This window comes from Alosa sapidissima, chromosome 2 (genome assembly GCF_018492685.1).
Source record: "Alosa sapidissima isolate fAloSap1 chromosome 2, fAloSap1.pri, whole genome shotgun sequence".
Classification (NCBI taxonomy): domain Eukaryota; kingdom Metazoa; phylum Chordata; class Actinopteri; order Clupeiformes; family Clupeidae; genus Alosa; species Alosa sapidissima.
This window is the reverse complement of record NC_055958.1, coordinates 32334282-32349632: the sequence shown is the minus strand read 5'-3', so window position 1 is coordinate 32349632 and position 15351 is coordinate 32334282. Positions and strand designations below refer to the sequence as shown.

Sequence of the window (15351 nt, the reverse complement as noted above, 5' to 3'; positions counted from 1 at the left end):
CCTCATTGAAAAGAATAAAAGCCTGGATTTTCCATCGTCCTGACTGAGTCTTAAGAGAAATATGGTAGTAAAAAATATACTATCAGCACAAAACTTAATTTCTGTCATAAACGAAGCCAAGCGTTTCTCCATTGTCAACGTGAACTAGCGGTATTCAAGCGCTCAAGTGACATGTGGTTTAATGCATGGGTTAACGTAAGTCAGACAGAAGATGGGCCTGTCTTTAGTTCCTGAATCCTATCCCTCTCAAGTCACGTTAGGCTAAATGGTGCGATTAACAACTAGAATTAAAAAAACATCCCAGGAGTGACACCCCAGCTGTAACTTTTTTTTCTTGGGAGGGGGGGGGCGGGGAGGGCCTGCCGCCACCACTGTTAAAAACAAATCTAGCGGAAACACTGGTGTGTGTGTGTGTGTGTGTGTGTGTGTGTGTGAGAGAGAATGTGGGGCGTGAAACTCTAAAGAGCCTTGAGTGTCAGAGGACAGAGGAATACAACAGCGTTTTATAAAATGTACAGAGGAGCTCTCACCTGAACCCGCCCTGCCAGGCAGGACGCTGCGTGTGATTGGTGGAGGAGGTGCCATTCAGCTGCACTGAGGTCTTGGGGCAGGAGCCATGAGCTATCTGAGTCCAGTGCACCTGAGAGGAAAGGACACAGAGGGAGAGAGTGTGTGAGAGAGAAAGGGAGAGTGTGAAAGAGCAAGAGAGACAGACAGACAGACACAGAGAGAGAGACAGACAGACAGAATAAGGGTGAGTAAATGATTTGTAGTCCAGAGGTGGCTTCCAAATGGATTCAGTCTATCTTGTCTCCACGCCAACCAAAGGGAATCAGTCAGTCAGGTCCAGATCAGCGCATCAGACTGACCTCTAACAGACCTCTGCATCAGCACCACATCACACCAACACAGCACACTCTAACAGACCTCTGCCTCACATCACACCAACACAGCACACTCTAACAGACCTCTGCCTCACACCAACACACACCAAACGTCCTGCTGTCCACTGGCCACATCTAGAAACTAACTCAACTCAAAAATGTGAGAATCTCCCAACATTGGATATGTTTGCATTTGTATTCTAATGTTTGGTTTACATACAATATGTTACGTTTGGGAAGAACTGGTGTTCTTCCGTATGAGTGTCTCAATATACATTTCTGTACAAAATACATTTCTATACAACTTTTGGGACAGTTCTCTAGTAAACAACATGCTTTGGGGCAGTCGTGGCCTACTGGTTAGCGCTCCGGACTTGTAACCGGAGGGTTGCCGGTTCAAACCCCGACCAGTAGGAACGGCTGAAGTGCCCTTAAAAAAGGCACCTAACCACTCACTGCACCCCGAATGCCGCTGTAGCAGGCAGCTCACTGCGTCGAGATTAGTGTGTGCTTCACTTCACTGTGTGTTCACTGTGTGCTGAGTGTGTTTCACTAATTCACAGATTGGGATAAATGCAGAGACCAAATTACCCTCACGGGATCAAAAGAGTATATATACTTAACTTATACTTATATGCAATATCCATTATCAAGACAGGGCATTCCCTGAGGAAGACACGTGATATGCATCACCTATGCTTGTGCAAAGAATAGTGCTGGCATATAATTAATATTATGTAATGCAGCCACCAATAGCAGGAAAGACTGAGCGATGGATATGGGGCCTTGTGCTTAATCCTGGAGTTGTCTATTGCAGTGGTTCTTAACCGGTGGGTCGTGGAACCATAGCTTGTGTTTAAGAAAACAAAAACATGAAAAAGAATCGCAAATTATTTAAAATGCTACCCTATTAAATCTAATGACAGACCTTTATTTTGATAGACTTTATTTGTATGCCAGCCGTTGCCATGAACATAGAGAATGTTTATGTGGCAGGTCTTGTTAGACATCATTTTAGCGGTAAATATGGCAAAACGACCCTGAATATTTAAAGTATGGATTCACTTATTGAGGACAAAAAGGGACGTGAATTGCGGTCACGTGAGAGCATGAAAGCACCAAAAGTTGAAAAGGCGACACAGGAGTGGAAGACTTCACAAATGTGCCAAAATCAGCATGTTCCAAATGAGTACAGGCAGTTTATAAAAATATTTGTCGTAACTTCATGACCATGGGAAATCGAGGATCCCAAGGCCAGGTTAAGAAACACTGGCCGGAAACTACAGCATGATGGTCATGGGTTTTTATCCATGAAGTGTCCATCTATAAATTAACTAAATTATATACATTCAAAGGATATATAGTATAGATTTTGATGGTATGGTGTTTGTTTATTTATTTGTTGATATGCCCTCTTGCATGGCAGCCTGGAACAACACCATAGCACACAGTCACACCGCACAGTAACACCTCTAGATAAGCAGCAGTACTGTTGCATAAGCAGTGACAAAACCATGTCTCTCTCTCACACACACACACACACACTTTTATAGCAGTCTCTCTGTCCCTCACATCATCCCTCTCTCTTCCAAACTGTCTGTCTGTGTGTACACACACACACACTTTTATAGCAGTCTCTCTGTCCCTCACATCATCCCTCTCTCTTCCAAACTGTCTGTCTGTGTACACACACACACACACACACACACACACACACACACACACACACACACACACACACACACACACAGAGTCATACACACAAACACACACCTTCGTGCAGCCATTCTCTGTTGAACTGTTGGGAATCTTATAGGGGCTCTCCGTCTGGATGGAAGACATAGCAACAGTATTAATGAGTGGTGTGGTGTACTGTGGGTTAAGATACAGAGAGAGAGAGAGAGAGAGAGAGAGAGAGAGAGAGAGGAAAAGAAAGAAAGAAAGAAAGAAGAGAGAGTGAGCATTAGTCAGTGGTGTACAATGCTGCTTTTCCATCTGCACTCAAGCATGTTTGCTTCATCTATGCTGATGTTTACATTTTCTGACTTTTTATAGTCTACTCTATCTGTGTGTGTGTGTGTGTGTGTGTGTGTGTGTGTGTGTGTGTGTGTGTGTGTAGAGCTGTTTACAGAGCCTACTGTGGCTGACTCTCTCCCCGTGTGTGTGTGTGCGCGCGTGCGTGCGTGGTGTATGTGTGTAGAGCTGTTTACAGAGCATACCATGGCGGATTCTCTCCCTGTGTGTCTGTGTGTCCGTGTGTGTGTGCTTGTGTGTAGAGCCTACCATGGCTGACTCGGCCCTACCCCTTATGTCTGATCTATGCTGCAGAAATTCTTATCAAAATATCTATTTGGTATTATTTTTAGCATGAAGAGACTTACCTAGCGCTCTCTCGAAAGATCATTTTGACTTAATAAGAGTCTTATCTAGACACATTTTCTCAATGCAATGCCAGCCAAATTTGCTTGTTTTTAAGACAAATGGCAGACAAATTTGCTTTTCACGCTGAAATGTCTTAAAATAAGTCAAACTCTTATTAAAAGGTACACTTTGCAAGAGTGTGGTTCACAATATAATGGTATAAGTAAAAGTTTTCCCAATTTTGCCAGATCGCATTTTGCCTTGTTCCTATTGACATTTTGAACATCTGTACCAAAAATTGAGCCAATAGGACGCCAGTAAAGGCGCATTTTTTCACAATTGCTCAACCTAAAAATGCATAACTTTCGCAGGAACCAGAAACATGATCAAAATAAAAGATAAGTATGATCATTAATTATCTCTCCCTGTACTTATACTAAATGAGTAAGAACATTAGAACAGTTCAAACACTATTCGCTGTATGATGACTTTGTTCTTTTTGATACTTTATCTCTGTGTCCTTGCAGAACACGGAGCAAAAATTACTTTTGGTCTTCGTTTCGCACAGATTGTTGACAGCGTTTAATAAGGGCAATGCCTCTCTCTGCGCTGTCGTTGATGACCTTCAAGGAATTAACTTTTTGACACAGATTCTCATCTGTGGGAATGGACCTCACATCAGGGTTACTTCTGCCATCCATTTGGCCTTCAGTAAGAACCTCAAAGAAGTGGATTGAGCAGCGAGTGACGAGGCCAGAGATGGTAGCTGTACTGCTCTTGTGGAAGAAAGACTTGGCATCAAGTCTTTGAGCATCTTCCCAGGGCGTCTTTCAAGATTTTTTTCTTCAACATCAACACAACAACAACACGTTACATTTATTTAGCGCTTTTCTCAACACTCAAAGCGCTTCATAGGGAAGGGGGGACCTCACTAACCACCACCAATGGTGGTGAGCTGAGCATCAAAAAATACCAGGGCGACAAGTTCTTCTGACAGATACCACAAATGTCATCCAATGCTCTTCAATGCAGCATCTGCAATGGTTTTATCCGGATACCAATACATCATGTATTGTGTGTGTGTCAATATTGTGAAAAAGTGTGCCACCCCTAAATGTCCAGCAATTGACTCCATTTTTGGTACAGATGCTTACAATATCAATTGGAACAAGACAAAATTTGCCAAAATTTGGTGAAAATTAATTTTGTGAACCACCCTAATGTTATACCCTTAATATAACCTCTATAAAGTCAATTTGATGGTAAAGGAACTTGTAATAGGGGAATCGTTCACCTAGCTTAGCCATAGATCAAAGCCATAGAAGGTCGCTACCAACAGGACCAGCAATGCAACTGTCGACCTGAAGACATCTCTTGAGAATCATGAAACATTACCTTCTCAGTAGATATAGCTCTTTGGAGAAAGCTTTTGCCTTTTGTTAGTCCTTGAGGCCTCAACAACAAAAGCATTTTTATTGTGCACAGGTGGGACAAGCCATGAGAAGTAGGCTATTTACAATGTCAAAGTAAAATATATACCATGACTCCAGGGGACTCTAGGGGTCTCTAGAGTCACCTTTACTTCAACAAATGCATTTTACGAGAAAGTGCTAGGTAAGTCTCTTTATACTGAAAACAAAACCAGCTAGATTTTTTTGATCTTGATATGAGATTAATAACACTTGATTAGATGTTATTAGATAAGCTGTTGTTTTTGCAGTGTATTGTAGAGCCAGTGTTTGTTTGTGTGTGTGTGTGTGTGTGTGTGTGTGTGTGTGTGTCTGTGTGAGCAGTAGTAGTACTATTGTTATAGGATTTGCGCTTTTGTCCAAAGCAACAAAGTAGTAGTAGTAGTAATAGTAATAATATCAGAGTAGTAGCCTATCTGATGTGTATGTGATTAATTACATTTCTCACAAAAAGTCAGGGATATTTGGCTTTCGGGTGAAATTTCAAGATGAACCTAACATCCATTATAACCTTTACAGGTGCTTAATGTGATCTTCTGTAAACTTTCGAATGCGCCTTTCTAACAGTTCAATGTTTCAGTACTTTCTGTACTGAAACATTAAATTTCAATCGAAAGCCAGATATCCCTAACTTTTTGTGCGTAGTGTATGACAAGTGTGTAGAACATGTTATGTCTGCTCTATGGAAAACAAAGAACAAGAAAGAGTCTGTGTGTGCAGTGGTAGTAGTTGTAGTACCCTACCTGGCGGGAGGTAGGCTTATCCGGTCCTAGAGGCGAGAGGGTGAGTGCCTTCCTCCTGTCCAGCACCACGGACAGACGGGCGTTTTCAGAAAAACCAGCCATCATCCCAGGTCTAGAGTGAGGTGAGGTAACAGGTCAATAACGCAACAACACGCACAGAGAGTGGGAGAGACACGTACAGAGGCAGAAAGACAGGTTTTTGTACTGAATAAAGTGTTGTCGAAAAGGCTACACGTCAACAAATTACATTAGATGTCTACAATGTATTACAGTTATCTTTGTTTACAACTTTCTGCCAACGCACGTGATTTGATATATAAACAAAAGTCGAAGTTTATAGGCAATCTTTGTGAAATGTCAGCGTTCCGCCACACTACGTCCGGTCGCAGACATCGGTTGACATCAACAGAACAATAAAAAGCAGACAAGTATTCGCGCTGGGGTGTTCCCATGACGGCCCCTGTCCTGACCTCCCCGTCTCCGTCATCTACACACACCACGTAAGCTGTTGGTATCAACTGCAACAATTACCTAAGCGCTTCCGCCACTTTCCCCACGAACACATATACATTAGGAATCATCTGGACCAAGAGAAGTTGAGGACGCTTTGGCTTTCGTTTTCTTTCTTAAAATACTCACGTATGAAGTCGCTGCTACAGTCGCAGGCAAAGCATCATCCACGGGAAGAAAACGCAGTGCTTGTGCTCTTCGTGGGTTAAAACCTTTGACGTTTAAAAGTGACTTTGTAATCCACTTGATAAACCCTAAACCGCCGGTGAAATGTGTGTTAATTCCGCAAATAGCACATGAGAGTTGTTGTCAATGTTTCCGTAAAACCATCTTCCGTTATTCCCAGGAAGTTAATGTATGGATCGTCCAATACCGGTACTAAAGAACCGAGAGTTACGGTAGCGCCATCTAACGTTGAGGAGTAGCTCATGCGTTACCTTATCGCACCAGGATTTCAGTGTCACAGGAGCGTAGCCTACTGTCCATTTACTGATGATTCACTTATAGAGGGGGCCACCATGACAGATAAAAGTCACCCTCTGTACCCCCCCCCCCCCCCCCCCCCCCCCCCCACCACCACCACCACCACCACCACACGCACACACACGTAGCCTACACATAGGCTACACACACGCAGTAGTGTAGGCTAGTCTAGTTAGCTGTAGTGGGTACTGAGATGTAGTATAGTTGTAGTGGGTATACTGTGATCAATCCCAAATGTTAATACATATCCTTCACTATTTTAAGTGGGTACACTGAGATAGTGATGCTTTTTAAGTGGGTAGGCCTATTCTGCATAGTCCTGCATATCACGTACACTACACCACTGCTGCACACGTGGCATCTTAGGACAACTTGAGTCTAGAAGCTGTCTCAGAAAAAGCAGCGATGATCTGTAACTAATCAGCTACACTACGGATTATAGCTACACACATACATGCATGCATGCATACACACACACACGGAGACCCCTAATAGTCTATTCTCACTCTACTTATCTTGGACTTCTGTAATCTATTCTTGGACAAAGTAATTTTTTTGACCATGGTGCCACAGTACTAGCCGATCCCTTGCCAGAGAGCAAAGCAGCATGTCCAATCTTCTATCTTAGTGTTTTACACCAAAGACACAGGCACACAGCTTATGGTGGTAATATTAATGGTTTATTTGCCATTGTGCAGTGCACATTATCAACACACCATGATATTAAAAAAATGACACGTACACAGAGTTCTGATGAGGTATCTAAATAAGTCAAATTAAAATATGTATGTGAAGGTGTGTGTCTGTTTAAGTATAGCCATGTTGAAGTGTGTGTGTGGGTGTGTATTCTCAGCTTAAGAAAAACTTCAGGTCTGAACAGCCCCTCGATGAAGGGTTGATGTGCAGACCATCATTAACAGTTGAGAGAGAGAAAAAGAAAGAAAAGATAGATAGATAGTAAGGGTGTCACGATTTCGATTTTATTTTGAAATCGATCGAAATTACATCTCAATCTCGAACTTTGAACTTAAAAGTAGAATCGACGATGCAGCCACACCCCCAATGTCATGCCCAGCATGTATGCCAAGACGCACAAACACATGCACGTGCTGAACTGCAGCGTCAACACTCCTCTAATTTTAGGCTGCAGCCAGTTAAAATATAGGCCTACACATCAACCTACCGTAATCAAAGCCCCTCTTGCTACTTTGAAATCACCGGTGTGGAAGTATTCGTTCATTCACGTCAATTAAAACTAACTTAGCCTACTCAACTTAGCAAGTGAAAAGATGGTCTAATTACAGTCCAAAGTTACTTTAAGGCTTAAAATGCACATTTACATATTCCATGAACACTAACCTTGGGTCTCTTCGGAGTGTGCTGAAACAATCAAATTAACATTCTGTGTTGTTTCATTTCAATATGTTCACGTCTCTGTTTTAGCCTAATGTTAGTTCTGTTTACATTACAACCTCGGTTGGAACGGTTTAAAAGCGGTTTCAAAATAAAAGCCCTCCGAAAAGGAAAAGACCAAAAAGAGTAAATAACATATAAGGAATGCATTAATAGTAATATTTGAAAAAGATCGAAAATCGAATCGAATCGTGACTTTAAAATCGAAAATTACATCGAACCGAGGATTTGGAGAATCGTGACACCCCTAACAGATAGATAGATAGATAGATAGATAGAGAGAGAGAGAGAGAGAGAGAGAGAGAGAGACTCTTTGGTCGTAGGTCACGTCTGCCAGTGCTGGTCTGGGGGAACTGTGATGTCATAATGATGTCCCAACTGTGATGTACCCACACTGCTGCTTACTCGGAGGCTTGGTCATCCCCTCCATGGCTGATGATACTCTGAGACTCCTCTATGTGTTGGGACTGGAGGTGGACATTAAAGATACTTTGACTTTAAAATTTTACCCTCCGCCTCTGCTGAGTTTCAGCAGTCAGGAATCTAATTCTGATCTCACTGTTTGCTGTAAAGCTGCCTCTATCTGCCTAACCTGGTCAATGTTGGCATAGGGCTCAATGGGGCACAATGCCACCCTGTGTGACATGTCAAACCAGTCCAAAGGATGACAAGACTTCTGGCGGACAGCAGTGTTTGTTGGCATTCCGTTACCCCAGGCAACCTGCAGGCGTGACCTTTAACCTCAGGAGCCGCACTTCTGCACAGCCGTCTCAGTGGATGGAGCCTGAGCCCCGGCAGCTGACACATCATCAGGGTCAGAGGTCAACATGGCTGTCTTCCCAGACACTGAGAGCTGCTTATGCTCACCTGGGAGAACACACACACAGAAACATGAACATCCACACAATCTCTTGTGAATCTCAAGAACTCCAACATGCCACTAAAAAGAAACACATGCATACCTATGTACAGTACGCCTCATCACTGAATTAATTCAAAACTCCTTTGCAAATTTGCCATCCATTTTCAATCTACTCAGCCCATGTTAATCAGCTTGGGTTCTAGTCATTAATCTGGTAGTTACAGGAACAAATGAAGAGTTAAATAAAATATAGAGAAAAATAAAATATTGTACATTCTCATTCTTATTTTCTCATTCTCAAAATGTTTCTAATAATTTGCATGGGGTTAACACATAAACGAAAACATAAAACACGCACACAACAGTGTTTCCCACATAATTGAATTCCATTTGTGGTGGTTGGTTTGCAGAATTAACTTGAATACAACAGTTTTTAACAAATTAGCACAGCATGGTTATGATGCTAACCAGATTTAAGCACAATTTAGTACAACCTGGAAAATCATTGTGTGGTGGTCAATGTTGATATTGTGGTGGGCCGCCACAAATAAGTCAATGTATGGGAAACACTCCACACACACACACACAATGACTACACGTTAAAAAGGAATTGGACTATCGGGACTGAGCTAATATGATAAATCTGGTTCCCCATTCCAACCTAATTTAATAATGGCGAATCGGCATCTGCGCCTTCAGTTTGTAATGTTTTGCCTGGTGCGTGAACTCCAAAAGTTGAGTATTACAGTAGAAAAAAACAGAGGCGCACTCAAGGGCTTGATACTAATACAATTTGTGTTTTTTGTGATGCGATAAGCACTTATGTGGATCTTGTATTATTGTGTATACTGCTGTCTTGAATCCAGATATGTATACATTATGTCTGTATATATTTTTAATGTTAATTGCACATATGGTTGTTTTTTGGTTTTGGTGTAGTTTATACGATTTGTCTTTTGTGTTGACATTGAGTATTATGGTAATTGACACGTCACGTCTATAAAAAACCTGAACGCCCTGTGACGCGTTTCATAATGGAGACATTAATAATGGGCTAAGCCCGAAACGTTTGTTTCCTAGTTTTTTGTCCTTAGACTCATTGTAAAAACCTCGGCTCTCAATACAAATTGTATTAGTATCAAGCCCTTGAGTGCGCCTCTTTTTCTTTTATACTGTAACCTAATTTAATAACTATTATAACCGAAGGCAGTGATTACTGTTTTAGAACCCCTCTGTGTGTGAGAGAGAGATAACGAGTGACAAAGAGCTTTGTCAAGATGTACAATCTAGTATTAGAGAAGTTATGTCATTACTACCAGTTCAGAGGTGAGACTATACATACACACAAAGATGCATATATGTCTAGGAACAAATGAAGAGTTTAATAAAATATAGAGAAAAATAAAATATTGTACATTCTCATTCTTATTTTCTCATTCTCAAAATGTTTCTAATAATTTGCATGGGGTTAACACATAAGCGAAAACATAAAACACGCACACAACAGTGTTTCCCACAGAATTGAATTCCATTTGTGGTGGTCGGTTTGCAGAATTAACTTGAATACAACAGTTTTTAACAAATTAGCACAGCATGGTTATGATGCTAACCAGATTTAAGCACAATTTAGTACAACCTGGAAAATCATTGTGTGGTGGTCAATGTTGATATTGTGGTGGGCCGCCACAAATAAGTCAATGTATGGGAAACACTGCACACACACACACAATGACTACACGTTAAAAAGGAATTGGATTATGGGGACTGAGCTAATATGATAAATCTGGTTCCCCATTCCAACCTAATTTAATAATGGCGAATCGGCATCTGCGCCTTCAGTTTGTAATGTTTTGCCTGGTGCGTGAACTCCAAAAGTTGAGTATTACAGTAGAAAAAAACAGAGGCGCACTCAAGGGCTTGATACTAATACAATTTGTGTTTTTTGTGATGCGATAAGCACTTATGTGGATCTTGTATTATTGTGTATACTGCTGTCTTGAATCCAGATACTGTATGTATACATTATGTCTGTATATATATTTTTAATGTTAATTGCACATATGGTTGTTTTTTGTTATATGATTTGTCTTTTGTGTTGACATTGAGCATTATGGTAATTGACACGTCACGTCTATAAAAAACCTGAACGCCCTGTGACGCGTTTCATAATGGAGACATTAATAATGGGCTAAGCCCGAAACGTTTGTTTTCTATTTTTTTGTCCTTAGACTCATTGTAAAAACCTCGGCTCTCAATACAAATTGTATTAGTATCAAGCCCTTGAGTGCGCCTCTTTTTCTTTTATACTGTAACCTAATTTAATAACCATTATAACCGAGGGCAGTGATTACTGTTTTAGAACCCCTCTGTGTGAGAGAGAGAGATAACGAGTGACAAAGAGCTTTGTCAAGATGTACAATCTAGTATTAGAGAAGTTATGTCATTACTACCAGTTCAGAGGTGAGACTATACACACACACAAAGATGCAATATGTCTAGGCTCATTCAAATATCATGAGAGTATCTCTATGTCCTGTTGCTATGGGGAAAATACCCTTTCAAGCAGTTTTGTCTGATTTTGGAAGACTTTGGAGAATTCTGTTTGACCTGTTGCTCGGTTACTAAATGTAATTTAATGCTAAATGGGATTCTACCCTTTGCTTGGATACAGGGTTAAACCTGTGTCTCACCTTTGGCCAGACTACATGGTGTGAAGATGGGTTCCTCTCTCTGCTCCCCGTCCTGGATCGAGGCCCGGATCTTCCTCACCACGTAGATGCTGGCTGAAATCAGAGAGAAGGATAGAATTATGTTGGTGTCTGAGTATGCCATTTAAACAGCTTAAACAGTCAACTATGTTGAAAACATTATGTGAAATAGCTTTAGTCATGATAATGCCTACTGTGCCAGGTTACTCATGGAGACTACCTGTCCTAAATTCAACCTGTTTAAAAAAAAAACTCAAACGGTCTTATTTTCCACTGCCTTAAATTAGTTAACTGTTGTGTTTATAAAGTAGTAAAGAGTGACTTATAAAGTTGTTGCTATACAGCGCAAGATTCCCCTTCACTTCATTTTTTACAGTTAGCCTATTTTTTATATATGCATTGCTATTTTATATGACCTTGTCATCATTTCAAGCTTCATTTAAAGTGCAAAACACATTCCCTGGCCGCTGTAGTAAGCTTTCGGATAACGGACACATCTTTTTATTGCTGTAGCACTCAATTTCAACCAGCAGGTGTTGCGTGTCACGGGAGTACTATACATACTAACCCACCCTGTTTGTGTTTTCTTCGAAAGTGTTATTTCGTCTATTCTCATTTAGGCCTATACCTACGATCTCTTCGCTAACTAACCCAGAGAGCGAAATCATGCTTGTTGTTCATTGATCGACCTTCAAATTCCGTTCAAAACTAAGAAGAAGAAAAAATGCTGTTGCCCTACTACTCAGATCAGATCAGATTGATATTTTTCCCTCGTCTATGATACCAAAGGTAAATATGAAATAACGTATCATGTCTTACCCTTTATCAAAAGTCAGACCATGACGATAATAGTTTCTTTAAGCGTCTGCTGAAACGTAACGTAGTCTTCGTCCAAACGAGTGGTTATTCAAGATGTTATGAAAGCGTTGATTATGGTCCTTCTTCAGGAAGCAACCAATTTTAGCCACGCCCAATGAGCGTCACACGGTGCGCGCACATAGTGGTGATTGGCTATTGTCATGTCCATGTAACACATCCTTTACTAGTGTGTTTCCATCCAACTTATGCCAACTTATGCAACCTAATGCGCAATTAATCTATTCGAATAAGAAATCCCGGTTGGAAACACGTGAAATGCGCGTCAAAAATCCTAATGCGCATCTATATTCGCTAGGGGGGTGGATTAACTCTCGATGCGCATAAGGTATAATGCGAATAAAGTTGATGGAACGGTTTATTCGCATCGTGTGACGTAACATTCAGAGAATCTCAGCAATCTCTGGCGCTTCCCTAACATTAGGTAACTTGATGTGCTCTCTTGCTTGTTTCCGTAGAATAAAACAAACTGAATACACACATCGGTGCAGTTGTTTTGCTGACGCTAAAGTCGCCAACAACTCTGTATTCGGCACACGTCGCAAGTTTATACAACTAGTGTAGTGCCCGTTCAAACATACCATTCCTGTAGAAAACGCGTCAGTTTATTGCACATACTTTTTATGTACTTTTGAATAGCCACTACATACCCGTGTTTGTTGAAGTGTTGTGCAAAATCCACGTAATCATTTTATGCAAGCAAATAGGGAGTCTTTATTGTTGAGGTCAGACTAATCAAACATCTTGCATTTTAACCGTGATTCAGTGCTGCCAATATATGGCTCATTATTCTCATTATGCACATGATCAAAACTTTTCTACAACTCAGACTTTGCTTTCTTTGCCGGTGCAACTAAAACGCTACACAAAACCTTACACATTTATTGAAAGTGCCTGGTTTGTTGTATTGCATTAGCACTATCCATAGTTCCTTTCTCCAAAAGGAGGGGGGGGGGGCGGTGCCGTCGCCGTCGCCGTCAGAATTTTCCCGGTGGATTTTAGTGCCCCACTCCGCCCCTGGGCCAGCCTCTGTTTCACCTCCTAAGCATCCATTTCTGCATCTTTCTCGCAGCTAACCGAAACGCATCACCTGACCGCTCAGCCTACCGCGCAAGCCCGAGCCTGCGTGAAATGATAGAAATGAACCCGTCGGGTTCGGGCAAACATTTTCAGCTCTACAGTGCCGAATTTGACCAAATAAAAAAACCTGCCGAGACCTTGGTCGTTCCCAAGTGTATGGCGGTCTCCGGTGATGGGAAGCTGCCAACAACCGATTGCGCAATATAAACATTCTCCGCCTTCTCCTTCCAATCGATATTAAACTAAATATTTTCAAAATTAAGGAATGAATTAGGCCTAGGGCCTAGGCTATTCCGACCAGAGAGGATGGCGTCGATTTCACTCAACGTAGGCAAAGTGTCCCCAAACTTAAAATCAATAGGTGTTGGAAACGCTCACCAATGCGCATTTTATTTATGCGCATTACCATGGATGCGCATCACTAATTCGCATGAGTTGGATGGAAACACGCTATATGAACACATCCTATCAGAATGTATGGTATTATGGGTATGGCGGAGTTGGTGGAGCAAAGATTGTTTTACAATCTTTGGGTAGAGTTCATTAAATTTGCGCTCAGTAAGCAACAGCCGTGGCTATGTGTGGTCCATATTATTTAGATTAAATTCTACAATATCTCCTTAATTCATAAGTAAAGTTGAGATAACAACATTGTGCGTCAAAAAGTCCCTAGGCTCACTTCCAGTTTTACTGTAAGTCTATCAACAGCCTACACTGGACAAGAGTTTAACTGTATTTGTGTGTGCATGTTTGTGTGTGTGTGTGTGTGTGTGTGTGTGTGTGTGTGTGAGTGTTCCAGACACTGGTTTCAGCCCAGTTTGGCATAGTGTGGTATAAATTAATACTATGGATTGAAGACATCAAGAGAAAGAGAGTGACAGACTCGTAGTGTTAATTTTGTCACCTATTTTTAATTTAGTCTTAGTCTTGTGACAATGTCCTTTTTAGTCTTTGCCATATTTAGTCATTCAAATATCATTTTTGTTAGTCAAGTTTTAGTCAACTAAAAGTCTCGTCATTTTAGTCTAGTTTTAGTCAAAAGAAAACTACAGGTATCTTAGTCTTAGTCAGTTTTAGTCAAAACATTTTAGTCTTTTTTTATAACAAATTATTTCTGATTACCATTTCAGTCAAATAGTGTTTCACACATCTCAATTTTCCAACAATATTGTGTGTCCACAGGGCTACTCGTCTGTTATAATTACTCATTCAGATTTTTTGTCAGTCAGTATGTTTACATGCACAGGTACTGTAAGTTGAGCTACAGTTATAGCTCGGCTGGGATTTGACCATAGACAGTAAAAGATTTGACTGGACCACTGTCATGATCTTCGTAAACCAGTGTTTCTCAAAGTGTGGTCCGGGGACCGCTGGTGGTCCGCAAGCTATCCCAAGTGGTCCGCAAGCAGACGTGGTAAAATATAATATAGATGAGTTGTTTGCAATATTGAACCAACTTGTATGTAAATCCAAACAGTATGTAAAGCCAGTTTAAATCATATGAATCCTTTGACACAATAAGCAAAGTGCAAAGACAATAAGCTAGGTGGTTCAGTGAGTAGGCCTATTGTGTAGGCTAATATAGCCTACTGCTGAAGTAGGTCTATTTTTTATTTATTTTTTTAGCTAGATGGTCCGTGCGTTTCTTTTTATTGGTTAAGTTAAGTTTACTTCGCCACGCTAGATGGTGATATGCGCCCAAACTCAACACATTCCCCTAACTCTCCATCTAAGCTAACTTGCTAGCGTACTTTGCATCATCAGTGTAACTAGTTAAATAGTTTACATTACTTGCTGAACATTTTCATATGGACATTCTGGGGGATGTTAATTTATAAGAGAAGCTTCAACTTCTTGGTATGTAGCATTGTGGCATAAAGCTTAGTTAGCTTGCTAACTCTGGCAGAAATCTCCAGTGTTCTTGTTCTATGTAGTTTCGTGTTGCCACCACAGGGTTGCAGC

General features: G+C 41.0%; 1 protein-coding gene and 1 long non-coding RNA gene across 5 annotated transcripts in view; both read right to left on the bottom strand.

The window, feature by feature from the left end:
* The window catches only part of LOC121688683 (sentrin-specific protease 7-like), a 30569-nt gene extending 24255 nt beyond the window's left edge, over nucleotides 1–6314 (bottom strand). For 2 of the 4 annotated variants that reach the window (XM_042068440.1, XM_042068448.1), the window contains exons 1-4: nucleotides 6097–6314; nucleotides 5458–5569; nucleotides 2658–2756; nucleotides 531–640 (exon numbers count right to left, since the gene is read on the bottom strand). In XM_042068440.1, coding sequence (XP_041924374.1) covers nucleotides 531–640; nucleotides 2658–2756; nucleotides 5458–5562 — 314 coding nt within the window. In that variant the 5' untranslated portion in view covers nucleotides 5563–5569; nucleotides 6097–6314. The remainder of the gene's footprint in view (nucleotides 1–530; nucleotides 641–2657; nucleotides 2757–5457; nucleotides 5570–6096) is intronic. The other 2 variants (XM_042068456.1, XM_042068463.1) reach the window with 2 other exon arrangements.
* A 2045-nt stretch (nucleotides 6315–8359) lies between these two features.
* LOC121688984 lies at nucleotides 8360–12399 on the bottom strand. The gene is made up of 3 exons (XR_006024743.1): nucleotides 12253–12399; nucleotides 11416–11508; nucleotides 8360–8730 (listed from the first exon to the last, which is right to left on the bottom strand). It is a non-coding gene; the product is annotated as an uncharacterized LOC121688984 (long non-coding RNA).
* Between the last annotated feature and the right edge of the window lie 2952 nt (nucleotides 12400–15351).